The 24667-nt window shown below is 37.5% G+C and overlaps 1 protein-coding gene across 1 annotated transcript; it reads left to right on the top strand.

Moving 5' to 3' along the window:
- Positions 1–276: 276 nt before the first annotated feature.
- NSUN2 (NOP2/Sun RNA methyltransferase 2) lies at positions 277–17030 on the top strand. Its single transcript, XM_062567982.1, has 19 exons — positions 277–414; positions 482–639; positions 869–973; positions 1124–1229; positions 1877–1948; positions 3674–3758; positions 4696–4888; positions 5292–5366; positions 6171–6301; positions 7255–7328; positions 10142–10272; positions 10876–10972; positions 12069–12244; positions 12757–12849; positions 13287–13422; positions 14242–14322; positions 14541–14679; positions 15590–15629; positions 16317–17030. Exons 1-19 carry the CDS (start codon positions 328–330, stop codon positions 16696–16698), a joined length of 2361 nt encoding a protein of 786 aa, XP_062423966.1. The 5' UTR covers positions 277–327; the 3' UTR covers positions 16699–17030.
- The last annotated feature ends 7637 nt before the right edge of the window (positions 17031–24667 follow it).

The following is a 24667-nucleotide window of genomic DNA, read 5'->3' as shown; positions in this document are numbered from 1 at the left end:
CAGCGCTGTTCCGTCCCTGTGCCGGCCGGCCAATCGGATGGCGCTAAATTCGCCGTGTGCGGGGGAAGAGCCCTGCTAGCGCGATGATGTCAGGGCGGGCACCGACAGACGCAGGCGCACTAGGGTGTCTTTGGTGCTGCGCTGGGTCCGCTCCGCAAGCAAGCAGAACCGGGAGAGCCCTGGCGGCGCTGCAGCGGAGGGCCCGCGCATGCGCGGAGCGGCGACGAGCACGTTGCACGGCGCGGAGCGGCCGTTTGGCCCCTCTCGCGAGCAGTAACCGTCCCCACGGCGTGTCGCGCGTTGGGCCTCGCCAGGCGCCTGGCCACCATGGGCCGCCGAGCGCGCGACCGCCGGCGACAGCAGCAGCAGCAGCGTCAGGAGCGAGGAGGCGACGGCGGCAGTGGGGACCAAGCGGTGAGAGTAGGGCCAGGCCGGGCAGGGGGGCGGCAGCGCCTCGTGGCTGACGGTGCCGGTGTTGCAGGGCTGGGCCGGCGGCTACCCCGAGATCGTGAAGGAGAACGAACTATTCGAGCAGTACTACCGAGAGCTGGGCATCGTGCCGGCCGGCGAGTGGGACGCCTTCATGGCGGCGCTGCGGGAGCCGCTGCCCGCCACGCTGCGCATCACCGGCTACAAGAGGTGAGAGCCGGCACGGCCGCGAGGGCCTGGCCTGGCCGGGCAGGGCGGGGAGCGGCGGAGGGAGACAGCGAGGCGTCCACGCTTGTTGCTGCGCGCTCCTGAAGAGATTTAGCATGCCCTCTCATAGCGGGTTTTTTTGGTCTCCAATATTTTTATGGCAGACAAGCTCGGTCGTCTGAAAAGATATGCGTTAATCTAGTCTTTATCAGAAATCTTCTCTCTTCTTTAGCCATGCTAAAGAGATTCTCTATTGCTTGAAGAATAAGTATTTCAAAGAGCTGCAGGACCTAGAGGTAGATGGCCAAAAAGTTGAAATGCCGCAGTCACTAAGCTGGTAAGTAAACTAAGGTGCCTTGCGGATTCATGTTACCTAGTTTGATGGATTAGTTTGTTCTTTCTTTTTTCCTTCCTTTGCCTCTACTCTTTTTCAGTTGTCCTTTTTTCTTTTCTTTTTTTTTTTTTTTTTTTTTTTTTTTCCCTCCAGGTATCCAGAAGAGTTAGCCTGGCACACTAACCTGAGTAGAAAAATCTTACGTAAATCGCCAGAACTGGAAAAGTTTCATCAGTTTCTGGTTAGCGAGACAGAATGTGTAAGTTTAAGGGCAGTTGATTCTGATAGATCTTGATATTTATATATGCTGAGTTTTATTTAAAAACATTATCAAAAAATGACTACCTTTTTTTTCAAAAGCTGATTAACTCAGGAAAATCTGCATGTTTTCCTGTATTGCTGTTGACTGTGATTCATCTTGTACTTCCAGCACATAACTGCAATTATATATATTTAGCCTGAACTAATCTCGGTTTTTGTTTGTGAATGTGATGATTTGTACCTCTAAAATAGTTACTGTTACTGTTAGAATTAATTACTGTTAGAAAACTGACGTTTGAGTCTTTGGAAAAAAGCGTTTGTATGTATGTATTAAGAATGGATGTTTCTCACTTGTACATGGTTAAAGCCTGTTCCAAATCTCTTCTGAGTAGCAAATACATCCATAGAATTAATAAAACTACAGTATTTCATCCAGCTGAATTTTCTAGTAACTTTGTATTTATCTCATGTTTATGTTTGGTGTTAAGTGCTAAATTTTTGCTTATTTCTAAGTTTACAGCTATCTTACTGACTACTTTTTATTATACTGTGAAGAATTCTAAAATATGTGTATATTACAGGAGAAATGCTTTCATTTGTGGAATAAAAAAGGAGTCTTTTGGGCTTTGTTTTTGTTTTTTTAAGGGAAATATCAGTCGTCAGGAAGCTGTTAGTATGATCCCACCTCTGCTGCTTAATGTTAACCCTCATCATAAGGTAAATTTGAAATATACTGTATACTTTTTTCTTAGAAGATACTTTAAGAAAGATACCTAGAGATTATTTCAGCATTTATACAGGTATCATCTTATATATTAGATTAGCTCTAATGTAATGTAATATATTAAATTAGATCTTATGTATTAGTGTGTTTCACGCTTTCTGTGTGTAGACAACAGTAGATAACTATTTCAGATCATAGGTACATTATCAAAGGAACAGCTGCTTTTTTAACGATTTAATGTCACGTAAGAAATACTCAGTTTTGAATTAGTTGTATAATCTTACTTTCAATGTGTAATTGCACTTAGTTGTGTATAAGTTAGTTTATTTGTGTTTCAGCTCCTTTTTAAAGAAGAATGACTAAGTATTTTTAACTCTTTGATACCCATCACACTAGGAGTAGTCATCTTTTCCAAATGGTAGTATTCTCTACAAGTTAGTTTTCCTTTTTTATGCCTTTTGAATAATTTGCAACCTTCTGCTCCATAAACCTGTTGGTTGTGAAACACACTTTTGATTGTAGCTAAAGATTATAGGTTGCTGGCTTCTAACTGAGGTGGTCAAGCAATGCCTATGATGTTTTCTTATGGCAGATTGTAGGAATGATAATAGCCAATAATCTGTTCTGACTTCAGTGATATCTTAATACACTACATATATTTGCAGAATGCAATTGTTTGCAGTCTGTCAGGTGGTCTTACTATTTCAGGCTATGTTAGTCAGCTATTAAAAGTGCTAGGAATTTTTCTTTATTCTAGAATGCTGTGCATTAAACCTGGACTGTAGCTATTTCTTGGTGGCTGGTCCACCCAATTTGCAAAGGATACAAAAAAAAAAAAAAAATTCTGAGATGTTGATTCAAGCCCCTTGCTATCTTAAGGAGCCAAGTTGTGCACTCCTTCCTTAAAATTTTAAGTTCTAAAACTTCAGACCTGTTCGTGCATATGAAGAAGATAGTTAGATTATTAGGCTTTGTGAAAATTTGTAACCAAGCAAGAGGAAAAACTGTAAACTTCCTTACTCAGGAAACAGTGTTAGTTATCAAATTGTTTGCTGTGAAGGTGACTCTCTTAAGTGACTCAATCACAATCAAAGTTTGTGATAAACCAGGGGCAAGAAATATACTAGCAATCAGGTCTTAGTGGCTTGAGAGTGTTGTGTTGCCTGAGGGTGTTTTGAATACTTCTTAGGTGTTTATTCCAGGGATAGTAATAGTTTATGCTGCACTGATTTTTGTGTTGAAATGCAAATATGTAGGGAGAATAGTAATTCATTTTTACTAAATATATATAACCACCTGTCAGATATGCTCCAATTAATTTACTGATAGTTAAGGAAAAATATAGCTTGCTCTTGAAGATAAGTTTAGTGTGTGTATGTGCAGGTATGTGCGTCCTTGTGTCTCAGAATTGCTTGTGAGCTGATAAAAGGACCATGTCCCTGTGTCTATGTTCACATTTCTCTTTAAATTTAATTTTGTCAGCTGATGCATTTGTTCTCTAAAAGGTGATAGCGTTTTATATTTTGAACTCTGCATTCCTTGATACATATAAAGAGCAGAAGTGTACTTTGTGTTTTTGTAAAGTTGTGTACAGAACAATCATAATTCTGCAATTGTATGCAAAAATATTTAATTTAAACAAGAGCCTATAGTTAATTTTGCAAGGACATTAAAAATAAAAGGTAGATTTTTTTTTTTAACCTTCTGTTTTTTTGTAGATTCTGGATATGTGTGCTGCACCTGGATCTAAGACGGCACAACTTATTGAAATGTTACATGCAGATATGAATGTTCCTTTTCCTAGTAAGTTTGGAAAAAACACCTGAAACTTTTGTGACTTGAGATTTACATTTTTTCTTATAGAAGATTATTTTTTTGTATCACAGATAATAATAACTGTATTTAACTGAATTCTCTTAAGTGTTGAGGTTATATGAAATGGGAAAATAAGCATAGAATGCTTTTCAGATTCTTTAAAGATTATACTTAGGTAGTTTCTCACAATTCAGGCAGTGCATGTGCATGCTGTACTCTAGATCTTGTTTTACTTCTGTCTTTCCCTTGAAACTTTGTGGGCTTCCTTGACTTAGAATAGAGAGATGGATTATATATTTTCACAGTTCAGAATATATTAGCTGTAATCAGAACTTAATTTTTGTGTAATAATTAAGATTATTTAATTAGGTGGTGCCCCAGAAGTGCTTATGTTTTAGTGGTGTCTTGTATACAGGTTACTTTATCAATCAAAAAATAAAGGATATCATAGTTATCTTTTTTTAAGCTTCAGAATCTTTACTTGCAGTTAGATGTTCACTGAAAATACTGCCCATTAAAACAATGAAAGCCCACCTCACAGTTCCTGAGGATGTGAGGGAGGGTCGGTTGTTATGCAGTCTCTGCACGTCCGTAGATTTTCTGTCTTTGGGGGCAGTGGAATTTTTTTCTCTGCTGTGAGGGCTTTATTTAGTCTGAGAATGAAAAATAGGAGGGCCTTGCTTGTGTCTTAGATCAGCTGCACAGAAACTAGAAATCTTGAGACTATATTTGACATATCAGTTCAACCTCATGGTGCTTTATTTTATTTTATGTTCAGTAAAACATTCTTTACTTATGACATTCTAAATAAATAAAAAACCCTCTAATAAAAGACTTGTACAAATATGAAGGTGAGGCAATAAACTGTTTAAAATTATTTCACTATTGAATAGTAAAGCATCTTCCTGATATTTTATGTTTCCAGAGGGTTTTGTAATTGCTAATGATGTTGACAACAAGCGTTGCTATTTGCTGGTTCATCAAGCTAAGAGGTTAAACAGTCCATGTATCATGGTGGTAAATCATGATGCCTCAAGCATCCCTAATCTACAAATAGACATTAATGGAAGAAAAGAGGTACTCTTCTATGACAGGATTTTGTGTGATGTCCCCTGCAGGTAGGTATCTTGCGTGTATATCTTCAGTATACAGATTTTATTGTACTAAGTGAAATACTGAAATTTTTGTTACCAAGTTACCCTCTTTGTGTTGCTAAGTGAGATATGATTTATGGTGACTTCTAAAACAGGTGAATCTGTTAAACAGTCTTGGGTAAATCAAATCAAGGTACATTTTTTTTTATTCTAAGTGGTTCTTAAAGTTGGTTAGTTAAAAGGCTATGAATTTTGATCTCCTTACACTCAATATTGAAATACAAAGACAGCTTAGAAGCAAACAATGCAACATACAAAATCTGGTTAATACAGGAGAGGAGACATTAATTTTTTGCTAATGTAAATGACTGTTACAAAATGAGTTGTATCCACATATAATGCAGATTTGTTCAACCTCTTGTTATAGTGGAGATGGAACCATGAGGAAAAACATTGATGTATGGAAGAAGTGGACTACACAAAATAGTTTGCAGCTCCATGGGTAAAAATATTTATTATACTTATGCACTCTCTCCTTTTTTTCCCATTTCTTCATACATACAGTTTGAATTACCAGTCAATGGTTGATTTATGTTAATTGATGATGAAAGAGCACTTAGCCTAGTGCAGATGCATAGTAAAAGGCAGTAATTTAAACATAGATAAAAGAATTTAGAACATCTTAATGTGTATCGATAACAAGCTAAGAATGCAGTCAGTTACTATGACTCAGCTGCTGTATGATAACTTGTTACTACTTGATAAATTATTCATACCTGCAGCTTTTGTTTTAATTTTAAGTACACAGCTAGGATACAAGCTGATAATGCACTATGGTGATATTTTTCCCAGAAGCCCAATACTAGCTAAGCTATATTGTCATTGTTATTCTTAGTAGTCATATTACTCTTCATTTTAATTCTAGATTTTTGAGAAGAAGAGTAAGAATTTGGGGTTATTTTTTTCAGTTTTGGACACTCGATGAGGCACTGTATAGACCAAAATACAGAATGCTATGCTAAAGTTTATGCAAAAATGTTAATACTTGACCTAATTACTTGACCTAAAAGCTGTAACTGTGTAACAGATGTAATTGTAAATGTCTGCAGTATAGAAATAACTGACTTAGTTTAAAATTTTCTTTAATTTGTGCACTGATGACAGCTGCGGAACTCAGTAGGTGCTAACTCAGTCCAAGGAAAGTAAAGTGTCTTCAGTACAGTTTCAGCTATAAAAAAAAAAAATATTATGGGAAGTCTTTCTGGTTCCTGGGTGGTATCTGGCTACATCAGGAATGTCTTCTTAGTTTGCAGTTAAGAATTGCAACCCGTGGTGTTGAACAGCTTGCCGAAGGTGGGAGAATGGTATATTCTACATGTTCACTGAATCCAATTGAAAATGAAGCTGTGATTGCATCTCTGCTGGAGAAGAGTCAAGGTATGAGTGTGACCTTCGGAGAATATGGGGATATTCTTTTTCTTGGCATGAAAAAGGGATATGTGGATAATAGAGCCAGTAATGAGCATAAAATAGGTAATGTTCCTAATATGCAAAACTAAGGTATTTTGGGGGACATTTTTAGGATTTTATTGGCATTGATACAAGCCATATTCTTAAATGGGCTTAAATCAGGTGTGGGTATAAAACCTGAAGAATTTCTATTGATGATATGCAAAAGACCTCTGTAGAACAATGGGGTTGAGTTTTTATTATCTGGCTTCTACTGTTTGGTTCCACTGATTGGAGTCCTTGTCTGACATTCTTGTTTCTTGTGGATGATACAGCTTGGGACCTACCCTAATGCTATTTGCTATAAGGGTGACAAATCTAGAGTAGGCCACAAGCATATATAAGCAGTCTGAGGAATGTTACTGTGCACCAGTGGGTGAGAGTCACTGCTATCTTTAGCGTCCTTTCACCTGCATCTTGACATCCTTATAATCTTAATATCTTTAAGCCTATGTTTTTCTGTATTTTGGACTTGTATATGAAGGCTTGTATAAGTTGCTGTTAAATCTCCATCATCTGAGATAACAAGAGGTGGCAAATTTGAGATGAGCTGGGAAGCTGCACTGCCTCAGTTTGTGATAGTAGGGTTGAGTAGCCCCTGTTTTGGGATCTGAACTGGTAGACAGTGTTCTCTGAGCCAGTAACCTGAAGACATCTAATTGGATTTTGCCTGAAAAGTTTCACAGTTTATTAAGTTGAGCTTTGTACTGTGCAGAAGTAGTGGAGCTAGGCTGATTGTGGAAGTAGAATAGCTTGTTCTGTATAATGTTTTCTGTATACTAATCACTGTTCTGGATCCAAGTTATGTTTTAAAACATAATGTTTAAAATATATGTTTAAAAAGTTTTGTTTTAAAAACTTTTATATTCTTTGGCTTTCAGGTGCCTTAGAACTTGCTGATGTCTCTTCTGAGTTGCCAGGTTTGAAAAGGATGCCAGGAATTACAAAATGGAAGGTATTTGCATGATATTTCTGTAAAGTTCTTGGTCTATACTGGAGTGTTAAATTAGGGAATAGTTTTGAAATGTACAGTTTTAAGTCATTAAGTTGAGCTAAAATAATATTAATGTTTTGTTGCTTAGAATTTTAAAGTCTGTATGTTGTAGGGGAGAGGACTAAAATTCTTTCTGATGGTGAGTAAAATACGGCTCATCTCCCTCGTCTGCTTTCTTCTTTGTCCTTTATCTTTGTTTGCTCTACCTCCTTTACCTTTTTAACATAATTCTCTTCCCTACTGCATGCAGTTTGTGTCCTGTAGATGGCAACATCATTTCAGCCACTTTGTTCTTCCTTCTCAGTCTTTAGACTCTGTCAGATGATGCGCTTTTGTAGCTGGTCCATTTGAATTATTTCAAGAAAGTAATAGCTTTTACTTCTAAATAAGCTAGAGAAACTGCAGGGATGTGAGTAATCCTAGTATATTAACAAAACCCAGAACTTTTTTTTCCAGGCTTTATTTGATTTCAGTTCTGGAAACAGACTACTAGGGAAGGGCAAAAATAATTCAATCTTCTTTTACTTCTTTAAGAGTATGGGCAAGAAAAGCAGAAGACCATCCTGGTGGCAGGGAAAGAAGTTTTGATTAAATCTTAATTATTAATATGTGCCTTTGCAACACAATTGGTTGTTCTATCTTCTCCCACCATTTCACTACTTCAAACTAGGCTAATGAGCAAGATACAGGGAATAAAGATTTATTTATGCTCTTCCATTAAAAAGCCAACCTGTAAGCTGGCTGGTTTCTTTCCACTTCTGATCGAAAACGTTTAAAATTGTACATTTGTACCTGAAGGATAAATATGAAATAGATAACTGGCTATATGATCTTCATCTTAACTTGTTCGTGAAGTATAAGGCTGTAAAATATGTTCATTGTTAATAGTATATTGTGTTCTGGTGAAGACTTACTTCTGTCATTGCTTTTGAAATATAAATCTCCCTAACAGATGCACTTCAAAAAGTATACTAATAAAATATGTAGGAAGTTTCTAAGACTTTCTTTTCAGCCCTTATTTGCTGCTACAACATTCTTTCAAGCCTTTTGTTTCCTGGAAAAACCTCTGTAGTACTGTTTGACTTAGTGGTTACACTGAATATTCCTGAGTGTCGACTAACTGTAAATCTCTATAAACAACGTAAGAAAAATTAAGTTTTGTTCAAGGGACACTGAGGTCCTTGCAAATATACTGTGTCTTCAAGCCAGCTAATGAACGAATTCCAATGACTTCTTTCAGAATCTTGAAAAGACTTTTTGAACTTCAGATATGGTAATTTACTTGTGCAACGTTGTTAGCTCTCCCCTTATGAGAGACTAGTGAATTGGCTGACTGAAAGAGGTTAGGATATTCTCTTGTCACTCCAGTGGTTACACTGTGATGTTAGACTGCTAAACCAAAACTGAACAGATTAGAGCTATTAGATGGTTACTCTATCACATCCAAAATAGTTTTAGACTCATTAGCACTTCTGATTATTTATCAGTCCCACTGTTTGTTTCTCTCAAGCTGAACTTGCAGCTTGCAAAGAAGAACAGTTCAAAATCACACTCTGTCTTCTCTCCATCTAGCAAAATGACATGTAGTGGGTTTAGACTTGAAATACTAAATCTGGAAGTGCAGTCCGTTCTATTTTGGTAGCAGGAACATGTAAAGGCATGATATTTTAGATGTGATCTGATCATTGGCACTATAGCACAGTTACTAAGAAATACCATACTGCATGATGTTGAAATCTGTGTTTGAACTTTCTTAGCGAAATTATCGTCTAGATAAATCTAAGATTTCAGTTTCCAGTAGGCCACTTAATTGAATCTTTCACAGAAGGTTATATGGAAACCTTTCAGTATACCTGACAATCCTGAAATCACCACTATGGTGGTGCTACTGTTTTTATTTTTTTTTTTCTGAAAACACTGAATGACCCTTTACTCTAGTCATGAATTTTGTTTTCTTTCCCACATATCTGCAGGTGTGACTTTCCTTACAGCCCTAACATCCACTATGAAAAACAGACTTCTAGAGATCATGAAGTTAAAATTTTTCCTATTTTATTTTTCTTCCCTTTGCTATTCTTGCTAAATCAATGTTTGAAATGCCTTGTTTAGCAGTTATGGTTTTAACCTTTTACTTGTACTCTAAAAGAACTAGAAAATACACAGGGATATGGTTCTTCAGCAGCTTTCCTTAAAAACATTTCTGTGAGTTATATAGGGCTGCAACATGGGGCTTTATGCTTACCAGGCCATGTTACAATCTTGCATCTTACTAACATAATGAGCAATGTGTCAGATTCCTCATTTCCAGATAACTTGATTCTAGTAGAATACAATCACCCTTTTTCCTTATATATTGCTTGGAAACTACCCCCAGTAGAATGTCACACAGCCAGTCTCATGGAGAAAGAGAAGTGACATATCTCAAATCTGTATAAATTCCACCACTATCCTTCCCCTTTTGGTTTTTGTGTTTCTATACATTCTGGAAGTTAACAGTGGTCACTGCAGTTGATCCTGCACTAGTCTTTGCTTGACTGCTCACTATTTGATGCATAAAGAGTGGAGTAAAGAGGCATAGCTGGTAAAAATTTTCTGTACTTTAGGTGCACACATGCTTTACATACAGGAACAATACATTTGAAAGAACTTAATTTACTGTACCAGAAAATAGCTTCTCTTTTTGGCATCTGAATGTTTTTTTTGAAAGTATTTTAATTAAAACTTGTAAAAAATGTTGGCCCAAATTGTTCATGTTTTTTTTTCCTCCTCTGAAGGTAATGCTGAAAGATGGGCAGTGGTTTGAAGACTGGAAAGATGTACCTTCCAACAGACAAACACAAATACGTCCCACTATGTTTCCAATAAAAGAAGAAGAGAAGCTAAAAGCAATGAATCTAGAGCGCTGGTAAGTTTTCCCAGAGTAGATTTTATGAGTCTTGGATGGTTAGCTTTTATGTTGATGGGCAAATTATAGTTAGGAGTTCAAGTTAAGAATGTCTTGCAACACAGACCTATGCTTTTTTTAGTAAATATATTTTTTGGTTGCATCATAGGTAATGACAGCAGACAGTAGTTAGAGTCTAGTGATGTCAGACAAATTATTGGAGGTTGCTTACAAGGAAAAAAAATATTCATGCAAATAGGTCAAATTATTTACAACTGATACAGATACGTAGGCAAAATTACTAGAAAAGTAGGTAAAACTTGGATCTTTCAACAGTGTGACTAATTTTCTATGAAAGGTTTTCCACAGCTATTCTAAAAATACAGTGTTTAGAAATGACTCATGAAAGCTCAGAAGAGAATGATGAAATGAGTGTATGGCACTGAGGCAAATTATTTGCCAGAATGCTCCATTTTAGATCTGATTTCTACCTTGACCAATTAATCTGTGCGATCCTAATAGGGATACTTAGTTTACTCTAGAAGTAAATACAGATGCGACGCATCTAGTACTCTGAAAACCTGAAAGCTGATGATGAACAGATGGCAACCTTTCTTTTTCAAGTCTTCGGATATTGCCTCATCACCAGAACACAGGAGGCTTCTTTGTGGCAGTATTAATAAAAAAATCCCCAATGCCATGGAATAAACGCCAGCCTAAGGTAATTTCTCTTTAAAAAGATAAAATGATAACCTTTTATAACATTTCTAGAATTTTTTGAAAGTTTTCGTAATAGAAATGTAACTACTGCTCTGTATGTACCTTAAGTTATATTTCAGTGGGTCAGGTAAAAATGAGTTCCTAAATCCCATAAAAACTTTAACAAATCTCCTTTGAAAGTAGGAAAAAGCAATTCTGCAACCACAGTAAAATAGCAAGATAAAAGTTGAACCTAAAATTATGGTTCGGAAAGAATGCAGAAACAGATTAGGTTTGATAGCTAAAGCTGTTACTGCCTTTAGATGTGTGTGCGAGTCCCTCAGCTGCAGTTTTTCTACTGTGTTGTAGCAGTAAGCTAACTGATTTCAATGCATCTTACTCTATGGTTGATGAGTCAGGAGTGATTCGCTAAAGTCTGGCAGATCCGCAGTAGGAGGAATGGATGTAAAGCTGTAAAGTGTAGCAGTTTCAGCCATCTGACTTGAATTCACTGTTGTCAGTTATCTTTCTTTCTTAACCAACAGGATTTAAAGTTGTCGGGTTTTGTTTGATCTCTTAGATTATTCGTATCTTTGGAAAAAAAACCTTCTTCTGTGAATACTTTATGGCTGTTTCTGTTGATTTGATTTGCTTCATTAAAACACGTTATGAGTTAAATTTATGAGACAGTAAGGAAAAAGTATGCACGCAGAAGCAAGCTTCATCTGAATAATTCATGCTATTGTAAATTTCATGCTTTTATACTCTCATGGAAAGTGTGCAGCAGGATGTGTGTGTTACTTTGAGAGCTAGAAGGAAAAGAATTGATCCTGAATTAAAATGGTCTTCTCTGTGAATGCTTGAGCATTTTACAAATGGTACAAGAATACCTTTCTTGGAAAGTCAGTGAGAAATTGTCCAGAGCAATACTACAGGTAAATACAAATTTTGATGGAATCTTGACTTAGTAGTTAGAGTATTTCCCTAAATGGATCTTTTAAATTAGTGTACAAATCAATGAGAATTAAGCGTGTGCAAAGAGAGAACATAGGTACCTCTTACTACCAGTTAGACACTACTTTTGCTTTGTTGAAAATACTGATTATAATTTGAAACAGGTTAATCAGAAATTACCACAAAGAACAGGAGATACTGTAGAGACAGCAGCTGGTTCAGATGCTGGTTCTGAAGATATCACTGAAGAGCTGATACTTGCAGAAAATGAAGAGTCTAAGAAAATGCAAAAATTACAGAATTCAGACACTGACGAAAGCAAAAAGGAAGGTGTTTGTGGGTGAGAGGCTATGTCTAAATATTTTTATTGTAACAGCTTCCTAACTGCTGAGTATTCTGTAGTTCTTAAGTTACTGGATTCATTTAAAAAATGATCAATGAGCAGTTATTGAATATACTCAACTGTCTTATAGTGCCATGTTTTGTCTTGTATTTCAGAAAATTAGGAGAACAACCACTTCACTTACTATCATTTGCAAAGTTTCTTTAGGCCTTTCTTCTCTGTTAAGGAAACAACTACTTAAAAAAATTAACGTTTGGAAGATCTTTCTGTTACTCCTGCACAAGTCTCTGCTTTCTTATATGGGCTTTCTGTTCTCAAGCACTGCTTTCACTTTCTTATTTTAAGAAAAATTGTGGGTAGTGCTGTCTTAGGTAATGAGCACAAGAAAATGCCAGTCTTTATTGCATATTATCATTATTTGTAAAGAAAGTATTGACTAAGTAAACTAAATCTACTGATTTTAAATCAGACATTTTTACTAAAATTTGGCAATGCTATTTGTTTTTTAGGCCACCACCATCTAAAAAAATGAAGTTGTTTGGTTTTAAAGAAGACCCATTTGTGTTTCTCCCTGAAGATGATCCATTATTCCCTCCTATCCAGTAAGGAAAAAAGTTTTTGTTTTAGCAGTAAGAATCCTCATTGTTTGGGGATATTAGTAATTTAGTTCATCACAAAAGATGGGTCTAATTGTTCATATATAAAATGTTTTCCCTAACTTTATGTCAGGTAAATTCTCTTTTCAACACTTAAATTTTTCTTAAGTGAGGATAGACAACTAAAATAAAATAATCTGGATTCAGTAGGCCACAGAAGATAGCTAGCATTGGAAACTTTCAAATGTATCTTAGTGTCTACGGCAGCTAATATTTTCTGGTATCAGGTGTCTTAGAAATGCTAATACATGTTCTGCAGCTGAAGTGTCAGATGACTGAAGGATTTTGCAGAGATCACTCCAGGAAGTAGGCTAGTAAGTGTGTTTTGAATATCTGATTTCATTGTTCAGTTAATCAAGCATTAATGAGTATTTTGGTCACAGGAAATTTTATGCATTGGACCCTTCTTTTCCCAAGATGAATTTACTAACTCGAACTCAAGAAGGGAAGAAGAGACAGCTGTACATGGTTTCTAAGGAGCTAAGGAATGTGCTTCTGAACAACAGTGAGAAGATGAAGGTATGATTCATCTCTTCACATTTTCAGAACAGAATTCATAAGCATCGCTGGATGCCTCCTCTAACCTTGTTGCACAGCCTGTTGCTAATACAGAGAACTAGACTACTTTGTTTTTTTTTTCTTAGCCTGAATGAATGTTTTCCTCTTTTTCCATCCTCTTCTTAAGAGGTAAAGAATTGTCTCTGATGGATAAGTCTTTGTTTCCAAGATTAAATACATTTTTTTTTTTTTTAGAGAAGATGAGTAAATATTCAGGATGGGTAAATATTTATCCTTTTATCCTGCTGACAAGAAATGACTACATAATTGACAAGATCTTAAGAAACTGATACATTGTATTAGGCACTAAATCTTTACACAATGGATAGTGTCCTAATATTAAGCATTCTGTATTTTTCAAATCCTGCCTTGATTGACTTTCCCAGAATCACCCAGAAAATTCTTACTAAAATTAAAATTAGATCTTCCTAGTTCAGTGTCCTCATTTTAAGGCCACCACTTTTTCAGTGTTCAATTTTCAACAATATAGAAAAGAATGAAAGTTGTTAATCTTGAGAGGGATCTGTATTTTGGTACTGCAATTTGTTTTCCTCTCTCCCTCTCAACAACTGAATCTTGAACTGCATTGATAATGTAAGCCAATCTAGGTTTTGAATTTTGCCATGAATTTAATTGTGTCCAACATGAATGAGCATAGATTGCAGCAGAACTATTTTCTTTCCTACCTTTAGTTAAACAATTGAAGCAAAACAAAGTTCAAAGTGCTAATTTAGAATTTATACTCTTTAATTATCCTTTTTTTGGCTTTATAATTTGCAGGTTATTAACACAGGGATAAAAGTCTGGTCTCGTAACAGTGATGGTGAGCAGTTTGGATGTGCCTTCAGATTAGCGCAGGAGGTAATAAAATAGCATTATATTTTCCTATTTGATTTCCTGTAGAAGCTAGAATGAATCTGGCAGAAATTTTGTCAGATGAAGGACAATTTGTGTTTTCAGTATACTTTAAAATGTGAAAATTGTTTTCTGATATTAGCTAAAGCAAATACTATGTTTAATTCTGTTTTTCCTTTAGAAAGTAGCAATTGCATTTTGAAATGTGTTTATTTATTTAACAGGGAATATATACTCTATACCCATTCATTCATGCAAGGATTATAAATGTCTGTATAGAAGATGTTAAAATTCTGCTAACCCAGGAGAATCCATTCTTAAGTAAATTTAGCAGTGAAACACAGAAGAAAGTCAAAGATATGGGTAAGCTTTTTGGTTTATGTTTTGACCGAAAGAGCATAATGTAGTATTTTTAAATACTTCACGAAAGTCTGATCACACAAGCTGTATTCACTAAAAATGTTGGCTAAATCTGTTTTAAACATAGCTGTTAATTAGATCATTAAATATTACAAAAGCCCGGTCTGCTACTAGGCTCTGTAGACCTCTCTGGTCAGCCTTTGAGGTTTATGAACTCCAGAGAACAGGAGACTTGCCATACCTGTGACTTCTGTGAAGCAGTACTGATGAACAAATATTTATGATGCACTACTGATTTTTTGTTCCTGTCAGTGCTCCAATTGAAGCTGTTTTTGTGGCATCTGCAGTGGTTTCTCATAAACTGTACATATCAAATTTATTCAGATTTGTTTTTTCTTAACTATAGGAGGCCCTGTCTATTCCTCATATTAGATTTTTTTTCCCTTTCCATACAGGATGCTTGTAAAAATTCAGCCAGCATTTCAGTCTTTATATCATTTTATTTCCAGTCACCACAGTTACTTGTACTTCAATGTTTGATAAGGTAAATAGTGAGGGATAGACTAGCTAAAGAACACTTTTTCTAATATTTGGGCTAGGATGCTCTCATGTTCATTTTACTTAAATAAAGTTCTTTGTTGGCATTGCTGAGAGGATTAATCCGCTCTTTGGTTTTGTGTTTTTATTTGCTGTTTTATATTTGTGGCAGTTGTTTATATAAAATGTATATGAATACTTTGGTCTGCAAAAAAGAAAAAAAATGTAATTGTCTACTGTATTCATGTAGAAAATCCCTGCACAGTTGTGACACCATATTGTGTGGCTATGCAAAATTTCTAGTTGTCTTCAACACTTCTAAATTACAGTTATTTTAACATTATACCAAATAAAATGTCCTCCTTATTCCCCCTAGCAATGGGAAGTATAGTTCTGAAGTATGACCCTGATCCTGAGTAAGTAGATGGATTGTTCTTTGTTTATTTACTTCTAAAATTTGGACAAGACTTTCTTTTCACTCAGAAAAACCTAATGGAGGCATAGAGATGCAGTGAGGTCGACAATAAAGTCAGTGCCAGACAGCTTTTTTTCCTATTAATTCTTTGTATATTCTATCTTGCCTGACTACTATCAAAAACAGTTGTAGGATTTAGCCCTGTGAAGGAGAACCAGTAGTTTTGCCTGTCAGGGCTCCACAATGTCACTGCATTTGATTCTTTGTTTCCCTGTTGACTGCAGTTTGGAATAAAGGAAGTTAAACCTCTTTATTTATGAAAAAATGAACTTCATTGTTCATTTTTGTTGATGAAGCAATATCAGAAGCCCTTGAGTTCTTTTTAAACATAAACTTAAATCTCACTGCTACTTAAATTAATTTTGAAAATATCAAAACCAGAAATTTGTTATACATGATGCTGAAATTAGTAGCTTCGGGTTTGGGCAGTTTTTTTGCTTATTTGCTGTAGGTGAGCAAGTACTTCTTTAGATTTTAAAGTTAAGAACAACGTACTTGCATCTTCTAAAATAGGTATAAAAGCATATGCTATTAAGGATTATGCATTTAATTATAAGGATATGGCTATAAAATAATTTTTTAAGATTAATTTTATCATAATTAACCTAACATAACTATTTGTTTGTAGAAAACCTGATACCCTTCAGTGTCCCATAGTGCTTTGTGGTTGGCAAGGAAAGACATCACTACGTGCCTTTGTGCCCAAGAATGAGAGACTTCATTACCTGAGGATGATGGGAGTTGAAGTGTTCAAAGCAAAGAGGAAAGAGGAGGAATCGGAAAGTAAAACAGAGGAAGAAGTTCAGTACAAGCAAACACAACTGGAAGAAGGAATGGATGTAGAAGATAAAGAACATGATTTAGTCACAAAAATGGAAGCAGAAACAGGTGAAGAATCTTCCCATGCTCCTGTGGAAAGTAGTTCTATGGAGGTAGAAACTAAAACTGAAGATCTAGATCAACTTAGTAAAAATGCCAACAATCATGTAAGCTGGGAAAGCAAAGACTGATACAAGTAGCGCAAATGATTAAGTTTCTCTCTCTGTCACTTAACAGCTTCCATGAGGCTCACATCCAGACTTTTGCCTTTAGCTGGGAAGTTCTTTTGAAGTTTCATTTGGAATATGAGGTTCTCTTTTTAAAGTTTCACCTATTTTATTTTTTAAAAGAAAACTATAAGGAGATTTCTCTTTGTCTGTCTTGTTTTTACCATTTTCAGCTCTATTACCAATGGGTTTTTGTGTCTGTTGCTGGCAATGGACCGTGCAATAGTAAAATCTGAAGCGTCTTGGAAACGGAATAATGATATGTACAAATAAATTGCCTATCATACTGGTCCGAATCTTGTGAAGAATCTTTTCAGAATAAAAAACTGAAGTTTCATTCAAAAAGTACAAGCTCTAGGAAAGCATTTTTTTTCTCTTAAGACCTCTCTCACCTCACCCCCAACCTGAGAATGTAGGTTTTTTGGTGGATAAGGATGTAAGTGTGCATGTGCAAACAAGTACATTCATAGGATACATCATTAACAACCATTAATATAAAATACTGATTAATGTTTAGTCAGAATAAAACAATGCACAATGTCCTTGTAAAGAAATATACTATGTACGTATGTTTATTCAGAGACTGATGTCCAAGATTATTCTTCAGTGTGGCAAATTCCTCATCAGGGACAGCTCATACCCGAAGATCTATTTAAGAACACTTCCACTGAGCATGCCTCAAACTCTTGTCCAAAATTTGCCTGTTAAAAGTCTGTGACGCTCCCTCAGGCCAACTCCAGTCATCTGTTTCTTTGTCATTTCTTCAAGTGAGAGTCATTTCTTAAATTTTGCAAGATACATGTTTATAGCTGAAATAATAGTTAAAATAAAATAGATGGTGGTGTATATACTGTTGTAGAGAATATGCTTGAAGGATGTTATTTAGATCTAAGAGAGTGATTCACTTAATGCAACTAAAAAAATTCAATGACTGTCTCAGAATTTTATAGTAGAGATTCCATCCTTTGTGGCTAAACTTCTGCAATACCCTTTGTCATTGTATCAAGTTGACCTGAAAGGAAAGTGACTGATGGTACAAGATAAGTATTATCCTCTAGCAGGACTATGTGCTGCAAATATTTCACAGACTGTACTGGTTGTCAAACTGAATTTTATGATTCTTATTTTTATTGGTGAGATCCTAATATGGCTTGAATCCATTTGCTGTACCTTCCTACAACAGACTTTTGGATGCCTGTCCTTGAACTACTTCATCAAGAGAAGTATTCCTGAGGGAAAGGTATAAAACTGAAATAATGACATGTCCTCTGAGAAGATGTTAAGTCTCATGCAGTGAAAAAGCATTGGCAGGAGTCACTTACCTCTTGAGAATCCGTAAAAGTAGGTTAATAAAAATTCAGTTCCTGCCCTTGTATTTTGCATTTTGGATACTCTGTCATGTATTTTCAAAACTAAGTTTTGATTCATTCATTGAATTGATAATTGTGATGGGACAGGTTCTTTTTTGGCAGCTCCATAAGCTGCAGAACAGTGTAGCAGAAAGATTTTTTGAATTATGTTAAATTCTTAATGGAGTATGTAAAAAAAAAAAAAAAAAAAAAAAAAAAAATTCTTCTACGGCAGTTTCACACTTCGAGCATTATATTTGACATCGGTTTTGATATCTTTGCATTTATCCTGAAAAAATAGGTATCAAAAAGAGAGGAAGGCTTGGAAGATAATTGTAACTTTAAAAGTCCTCTTCAACATCACACAGACTGTACTATTCACCACTGAAGATGGCTGATTCTAATGCAGCCACTAATTTATAGACCTCATTAAAGCATAAAAGTATCAGAGATCAAGTATTAAAATCCTATAGAGAGGATCAGAACTTGTTTTGAGTGATGTCTGCTCTTGCAGCTGTTGATGCCCTTGAGTATTAGTTTCAAGTTTTGTTTCAGTCAGTGACCGAGGATACAACTCTGTGACAGGTTATTCTTGCAGGAAAAGTTGATTCAGATAATTAAGTCAGCAGTAAGCTAACTATAAGAAGTGAGACAATCCTGTTAAGTTTTTTGATCTAGCTCACCACTGAGCCATCACTGGCAGACTGAGTAGGAAACTTTTACCTAAAAACTAGAGAAAAGTTGGGGCTATCATCCTATATCACCTTAAACAGGTTAGATCAGGTATAACTTAGACTCGTAAGAAAACAGGAGCCCACATCTGCATTCTCTTAAATTCTTTGAGTATTTCTGTTTTCCTGTGATACCTTCTCTTGTTTTTTTGGAGTTTTTTTCTTGGCAAATGCATTTGAGAATTTGAGTCAAGAAATTGTGAATCTGATTATTTTTGGTGCTGATAAGTGGCCTTATTCCACATCTGCAGAAAACCCCAAAGACTGCCGGTGTTTAACCAAAAAAAAAAAAAAAAAAAAAAGGTCTCTCCTAGCTTCCCAGGTTAGTCGTCCTTTGAAACAGGGAACATTTGTGTTTTTTTTTTTTTTTTTTTCTCTGATGAGAAATATAGTATGTGCTATTATAGCAAGTAATTCTAAAGATCAGATGCTGAACTGGGTTTGGGCATAATTAACAATATGAAATGAAGACTAAAAAATAATAATAAATGATTTTGTTAAGTCTAAGAATATAAGCCTCTTAAATCTTCAGATTTGAAGTTCATAAACAATCAAGTTCATATAAGCAGGCCCTATTAAATGTTGTGAGAGTTTTTGGTAGTTAACTGCCATTTTTAGCAATGCAGGACTCTAAATGTTTGCATTGATGGCAGGAGTTTTTTCCATAATAGAGGAAACCAGAAGAAGAAATTCTTGCATCTAAGAGCATCCTCTGATTAGGTTCTGCTCAGATAGGCCCTTAAGAGGAGCGGCTAGAAACTTCAGCAAATTATCCACTGCCTATCTGAAAAATCTAGAAAGAAAAGGAGGGAAAGCACTGGATACTCTTTGCAGTTTTGCCCTCAATATCTATTTAATGTTAATAGTGTTTTGGAATTTTGTTAGAATTTCAATGATTTAGTTTGCCTCAAAATCAATACACCATGATCTGTTGGTACCTAGATGAATTTCTTAAACATCTGAGTCTTATTAAAAGTCAATGAGATTTCTCAAAGCATTTACACCCTTCAACATTTCCTGCCTATAAACTTCAAATTTAGTTTTAAGCAGTAAAAGGAACCACTTGAGCTTTTGTAATGATCCATATTCTAAACTGCATGTTTAGGAATTGACATGTTTCTTTCTTCCAATGGCAAAACTCCAGCACAGAAACAAAAGCAGTCGTATTACTGACAGAGTTGAGAACAGCTCAGGGTCTTGCAGTGTTTTCTTTCTAGGAGAAATCTTGCGAAGAAGCTAAAACAAATGGGTGTGGATAGAATAGCAGGTCTGTTATTTCCAATAAAAGTCCAGGTAAAATTGGCTGATTGTCTTTCTAAGGAAACTACTTACAGTGTCATATGTTTTTGCCTTTTTCTAAAGCATATTTTGTAACCTAAACAAAGATAGGCTAGTAAAAATGGGTTTTCAAAAGGGTTCAGATACAGAGCTGTCACAAGACGGTTGTCCCTGTTTGAATGGCTGAGGTGGCAGCCTGGAAAATAACTGCAATGCCTTCGTGCACCTCCCTTGCCATGTAAGAACAGCAGAAAACCATGATGATGTTGTAAAGTGCTTGAGAGAGACACTGAAATTCAGCAAGTGGCATGTCGATACTTGCAACACAAGTGCACAGGGCTGGATAAAAACTACCCTAGACTGTGAAGGATTGTTAACTAAACTATAGGAGGCAACCAATTGCTGTATAAAGGAGCTCTGCACTTCTTTAAGGATCCTCCTGCTGTAAGCGCTGGCAAGGGCACATTTCAGTACGGCAGAGGGCAGTTCAGCACTGTTTACTGGGCATTTATACCCATGTAACTTCAAGTGGCTTTCAGTGCCTATCATAGAATCATAGAATCAGTAAGGTTAGAAGGGACCTCTGGAGATCATCTAGTCCAACCTCCCTGCTCAGCAGGGTCACCTAGAGCAGGTTAGACAGGATTGCATCCAGGCGGGCCTTGAAGATCTCCAGAGAAGGAGACTCCACAGCCTCCCTGGGCAACCTAGTCCAGTGCTCCATCACTCTCACAGGGAAGAAATTCCCCCTCACCTTCAGGCAGAACTTCCTGTGCTTCAGTTTTTGCCTGTTGCCTTTTGTCCTGTCACACGGGACAACTGAAAAGAGTTTGTCCCCGTCCCCTTGACATCCTCCCTTCAGATACTTATACACATTGATAAGATCCCCCTCAGTCTTCTCTTCCCTAAGCTAAAGAGGCCCAGCTCTTGCAGCCGTTCCTCATAGGGCAGATGCTCCAGCCCTCTGATCATCTTCGTAGCCCTACGCTGGACTCTCTCCAGTAGCTCCAGGTCTCCCTTGTCCTGGGGAGCCCCAGAACTGGACACAGTACTCGAGATGAGGCCTCACCAGGGCAGGATCACCTCCCTTGACCTGCTGGCAACACTCTTCCTAATGCACCCCAGGAGAACATCGGCCTTCCTGGCCACAAGGGCACATTGCTGGCTCATGGTCAATTTGTCATCCACCAGCACTCCCAGGTCCTTCTCTGCAGAGTTGCTCTCCAGAAGGTCAGCCCCCAGCTTGTACTGGTGCATGGAGTTATTTTTCCTAGGTGCAGGACTCTGCACTTGCCCTTGTAGACCCTCACGAGGTTCCTCTCTGCCCAGCTCTACAGTCTGTCCAGGTCCCCCTGTATGGCAGCACAGCCCTTTGGTGTCTCAGCCACTCCTCACAGCTTGGTATCATCAGCAAACTTGCTGAAGATGCACTCTGTCCCCTCACCCAGGTCATTGATGAAGAAGTTGAACAGGGTGGGACCCAGTACTGAGCCCTGGGGAACGCCACTAGCCACAGGCCTCCAACTGGACTTCGTTCCACTGATGACAACTCTCTGAGCTCTGACTTTCAGCCAGTTCTCAATCCACCTCACTGTCCACTTGTCCAATGAACACTTCCTGAGCTTATGTAGGAGGATGTTATGGGAGACAGTGTCAAAAGCCCTGCTGAAGTCAAGGTACGCAACATCCACCGCTCTCCCCTCATCTACCCAGCCAGTCCTTCCATCATAGAAGGCTATCAGATTGGTTAAGCAGGATTCCCCAGTGAATCCATGCTGGCTACTCCTGATCACCTTCTTTTCTTTTTCTTTTTCTTTTCCTCTGTCTGGAGATGACATCCAGAATGAGATGACATCCTATGCTGATACTTGCACCAAAGCCATAAGTAGATTTAATTAGGTAATTTGTTGTTCTGTGTTTCTTAGACTCAAGGATTATTTCTGTACTGTACTCTTGTTTATTTCTTACACTAGCTACTTGAGTTAAATTTTGAAAAAAAAAAATCTTATTTCTGCCTGTGGTACTTACATCAAGTTACACCTCATAGCTGTTGGCTACATAAATAGTCCTGTTTTTTCTTTCTTTTTTTTTTTTTTTTTTTTTTAATGAGTTATCCAGAGGAATTTTATGTCACTCATGGAAAAGAGATGCACTATCATCTGTATTTATTCTATCTGATGTTTGGCTTCCTTCCAAATAGAACAGTAGAGTAAAACTATTTGATACACGTCTAGCATTTGTAATGTACCATCTGCTGTCATTACTCAGGCAGTCAATATTTTTGTCTTGGGGGATATGGTAAATGTACAGAAGTCAACACATTTGACAAAAAGAGAATAGCTTAGACAACTCTACAGTGTATTGTTTCTTGATACAATGACGTTTAAAGGGAGTCTCCATGCTTGGAGGTTTTGAAGAATCAGCTAGATGAAGTCATTACTGACTTGATTTAGTGCTGGTGACAGTCCTTCTCTCAACAGGAGGCTGGGCTCAAAACCTCCAGAGGTCGCTTCCAATTGACATCTTCTGTGACTCCAAGGAAGTTCTAAATTAAAAAAAAAAACAACAGATTTAACCTGCTTTTGAAGCTCTAGTGGAAGATCATAACTGTGCGTTTGAAAACAAGCTAAAATGGGCTAAGCCTTTTTTATGGCTTCCGAATGTTTGGTTTCTTATGGACAAATCAATAAGCACAATTCCAACATTTGATGATTAACTGCTCATGTCTAGTTTTTGGGAGCAGATTTAAGGCACTGCCATTTCCTGAAAATGCAAGAAGTACTCAGATCTGCATTTGATTTTGCTTTGAACGTACAATATGTACTCAAAGTTGAGCATCTTCAGTTGTTTGCCCTGTATGAGGGATTAAGCCTGTCTCCCACTCTCCACTAGTGCAGTAAGCATAACACTCTCAGTACCCAGTGACAGTGAAAACTGGCTGCTTCAGGGAACAATAGTGAGGAGCATATGAAGTCTCTAATAAAGTAGATTTTACTCAGAGATGTCCCCTGAAAAAAAGACTTGATTTTGGGTGCTGATCAGAGCTAAGGTTGAAGAACACCCTGTAAGCAGAAGAGATCCAAGTTAAAATTGTCTGGAGTTGCCTGATATTTACTTCTTGACTTTGCAATACAAAATCTCAGGAGCTGCCGAATCTGGTAGCCCTACAGAGGTGACACTACTACAGCTTTGTGTTTCCAGTCCAGCCAGTAGTGGGGCTGAGCAGGTATTAGCAACAGGCATGCACACACACACACGCAAAATGCATATATACATACACACATGGCCAGCCACACAGATCAGCACAGACAAAACAGCACCCACACAAACCCAAACAGTCTGAGCCTGTTCCCCTTGCTGACTAATCAAAATGAAAGCACATTAGTAGAAAATGTACAATACAGATCCCTTCAGTAGCTGGTCTTAGGTATGCAGGCTATCCAGCAGCTGGCCCTGGATGCCTCATGCACACATGTACATATATGCACACACGTACATATATACACTCACACGGGTCACTCCACTAGCTGGTCTAGACTTAGGGCTTCATGGTAGCAGACCATCAGACCACCAGTCTCTGTGGTAGTTGACTTGGTTCTCCTGATCCCTCCAGTAGCCAACTATCAGGCCCTCTGATCTTTCCAATCCAGCCCAACTTCACAATCACTGTGCTACATGGCTCCTAGGCTTCTTATCCTAATCACGAGCTGGTTCAGCTTGATGTTTGCGAGTGATTGGTACCTCCCCCAAACCAACCACACTGTCCTGCACAATCCCAAAAATGCTCTACTCCATCATCCCGCAGTGAGCCTCATACCACTGAAGGCAGTAACCCCTTCAACTTGGTGAGTGTCTCTCATTGACTCATTCGGTGGGTGTCACATTTGGACAATGGGGCTGTTTGTCCTCCTGGGGTGGCCCTGAAAGTACTGAGACTTGCTGCTTGTTTCCTCTAATCAGGTTAGTGCAGTTCCTCTGCCTGTCATTGTTCTTCTACTCCTTTGTGTTTAAGCTTTTAATCACATAACCTAACTCCATACAGATCAGGTATTTTGCTGTGCAAGATGCTATCATGTGTACTGCTCCACTGGCTTTGAGGTCTCTGGTATGACTGGCAGGTCTCTCATCTACCCCATGGATTTTATACCAAGATTTCCTCAGGGCCTGGAAGCTCTTTAAAACAATGAGATTTCCAAAACTCTTCATAGAGCAAACAGGAGAGGGAGTTCTAGCCAAAATTCTGCCCCACACCTGTTTGTGCAGATGGTGGGAATCTTAGCTGCTATAAAGGACTGGATGGACCTCCAATTGCTCATTCATTGCATGGAACATCACACTTACTGCATCTCCCACAGCTCTCAGGAGGTGAGAACTAACTTGCATTCCTCATTTCTCTCCTATCTCAAGCAAATCCTGATGGCAAGTAGTTCCTGCTCATTCCTAACCCCATGATGGTCCTTCCCAAAGATCAGCCCTGGAAATCACTCTGTGGTTGCTCATCCATGCTTTGCTTTGGCAGGAGGTACAACAACCAGGCACTCCCTGCCAAATCACTCCTCAGAAACATACCCATAC

This window comes from Rhea pennata, chromosome 2 (assembly GCF_028389875.1).
Source record: "Rhea pennata isolate bPtePen1 chromosome 2, bPtePen1.pri, whole genome shotgun sequence".
NCBI lineage: Eukaryota > Metazoa > Chordata > Aves > Rheiformes > Rheidae > Rhea > Rhea pennata.
The sequence above is the reverse complement of the archived record's forward strand: the minus strand, read 5'-3'. Positions and strand labels throughout refer to the sequence as shown.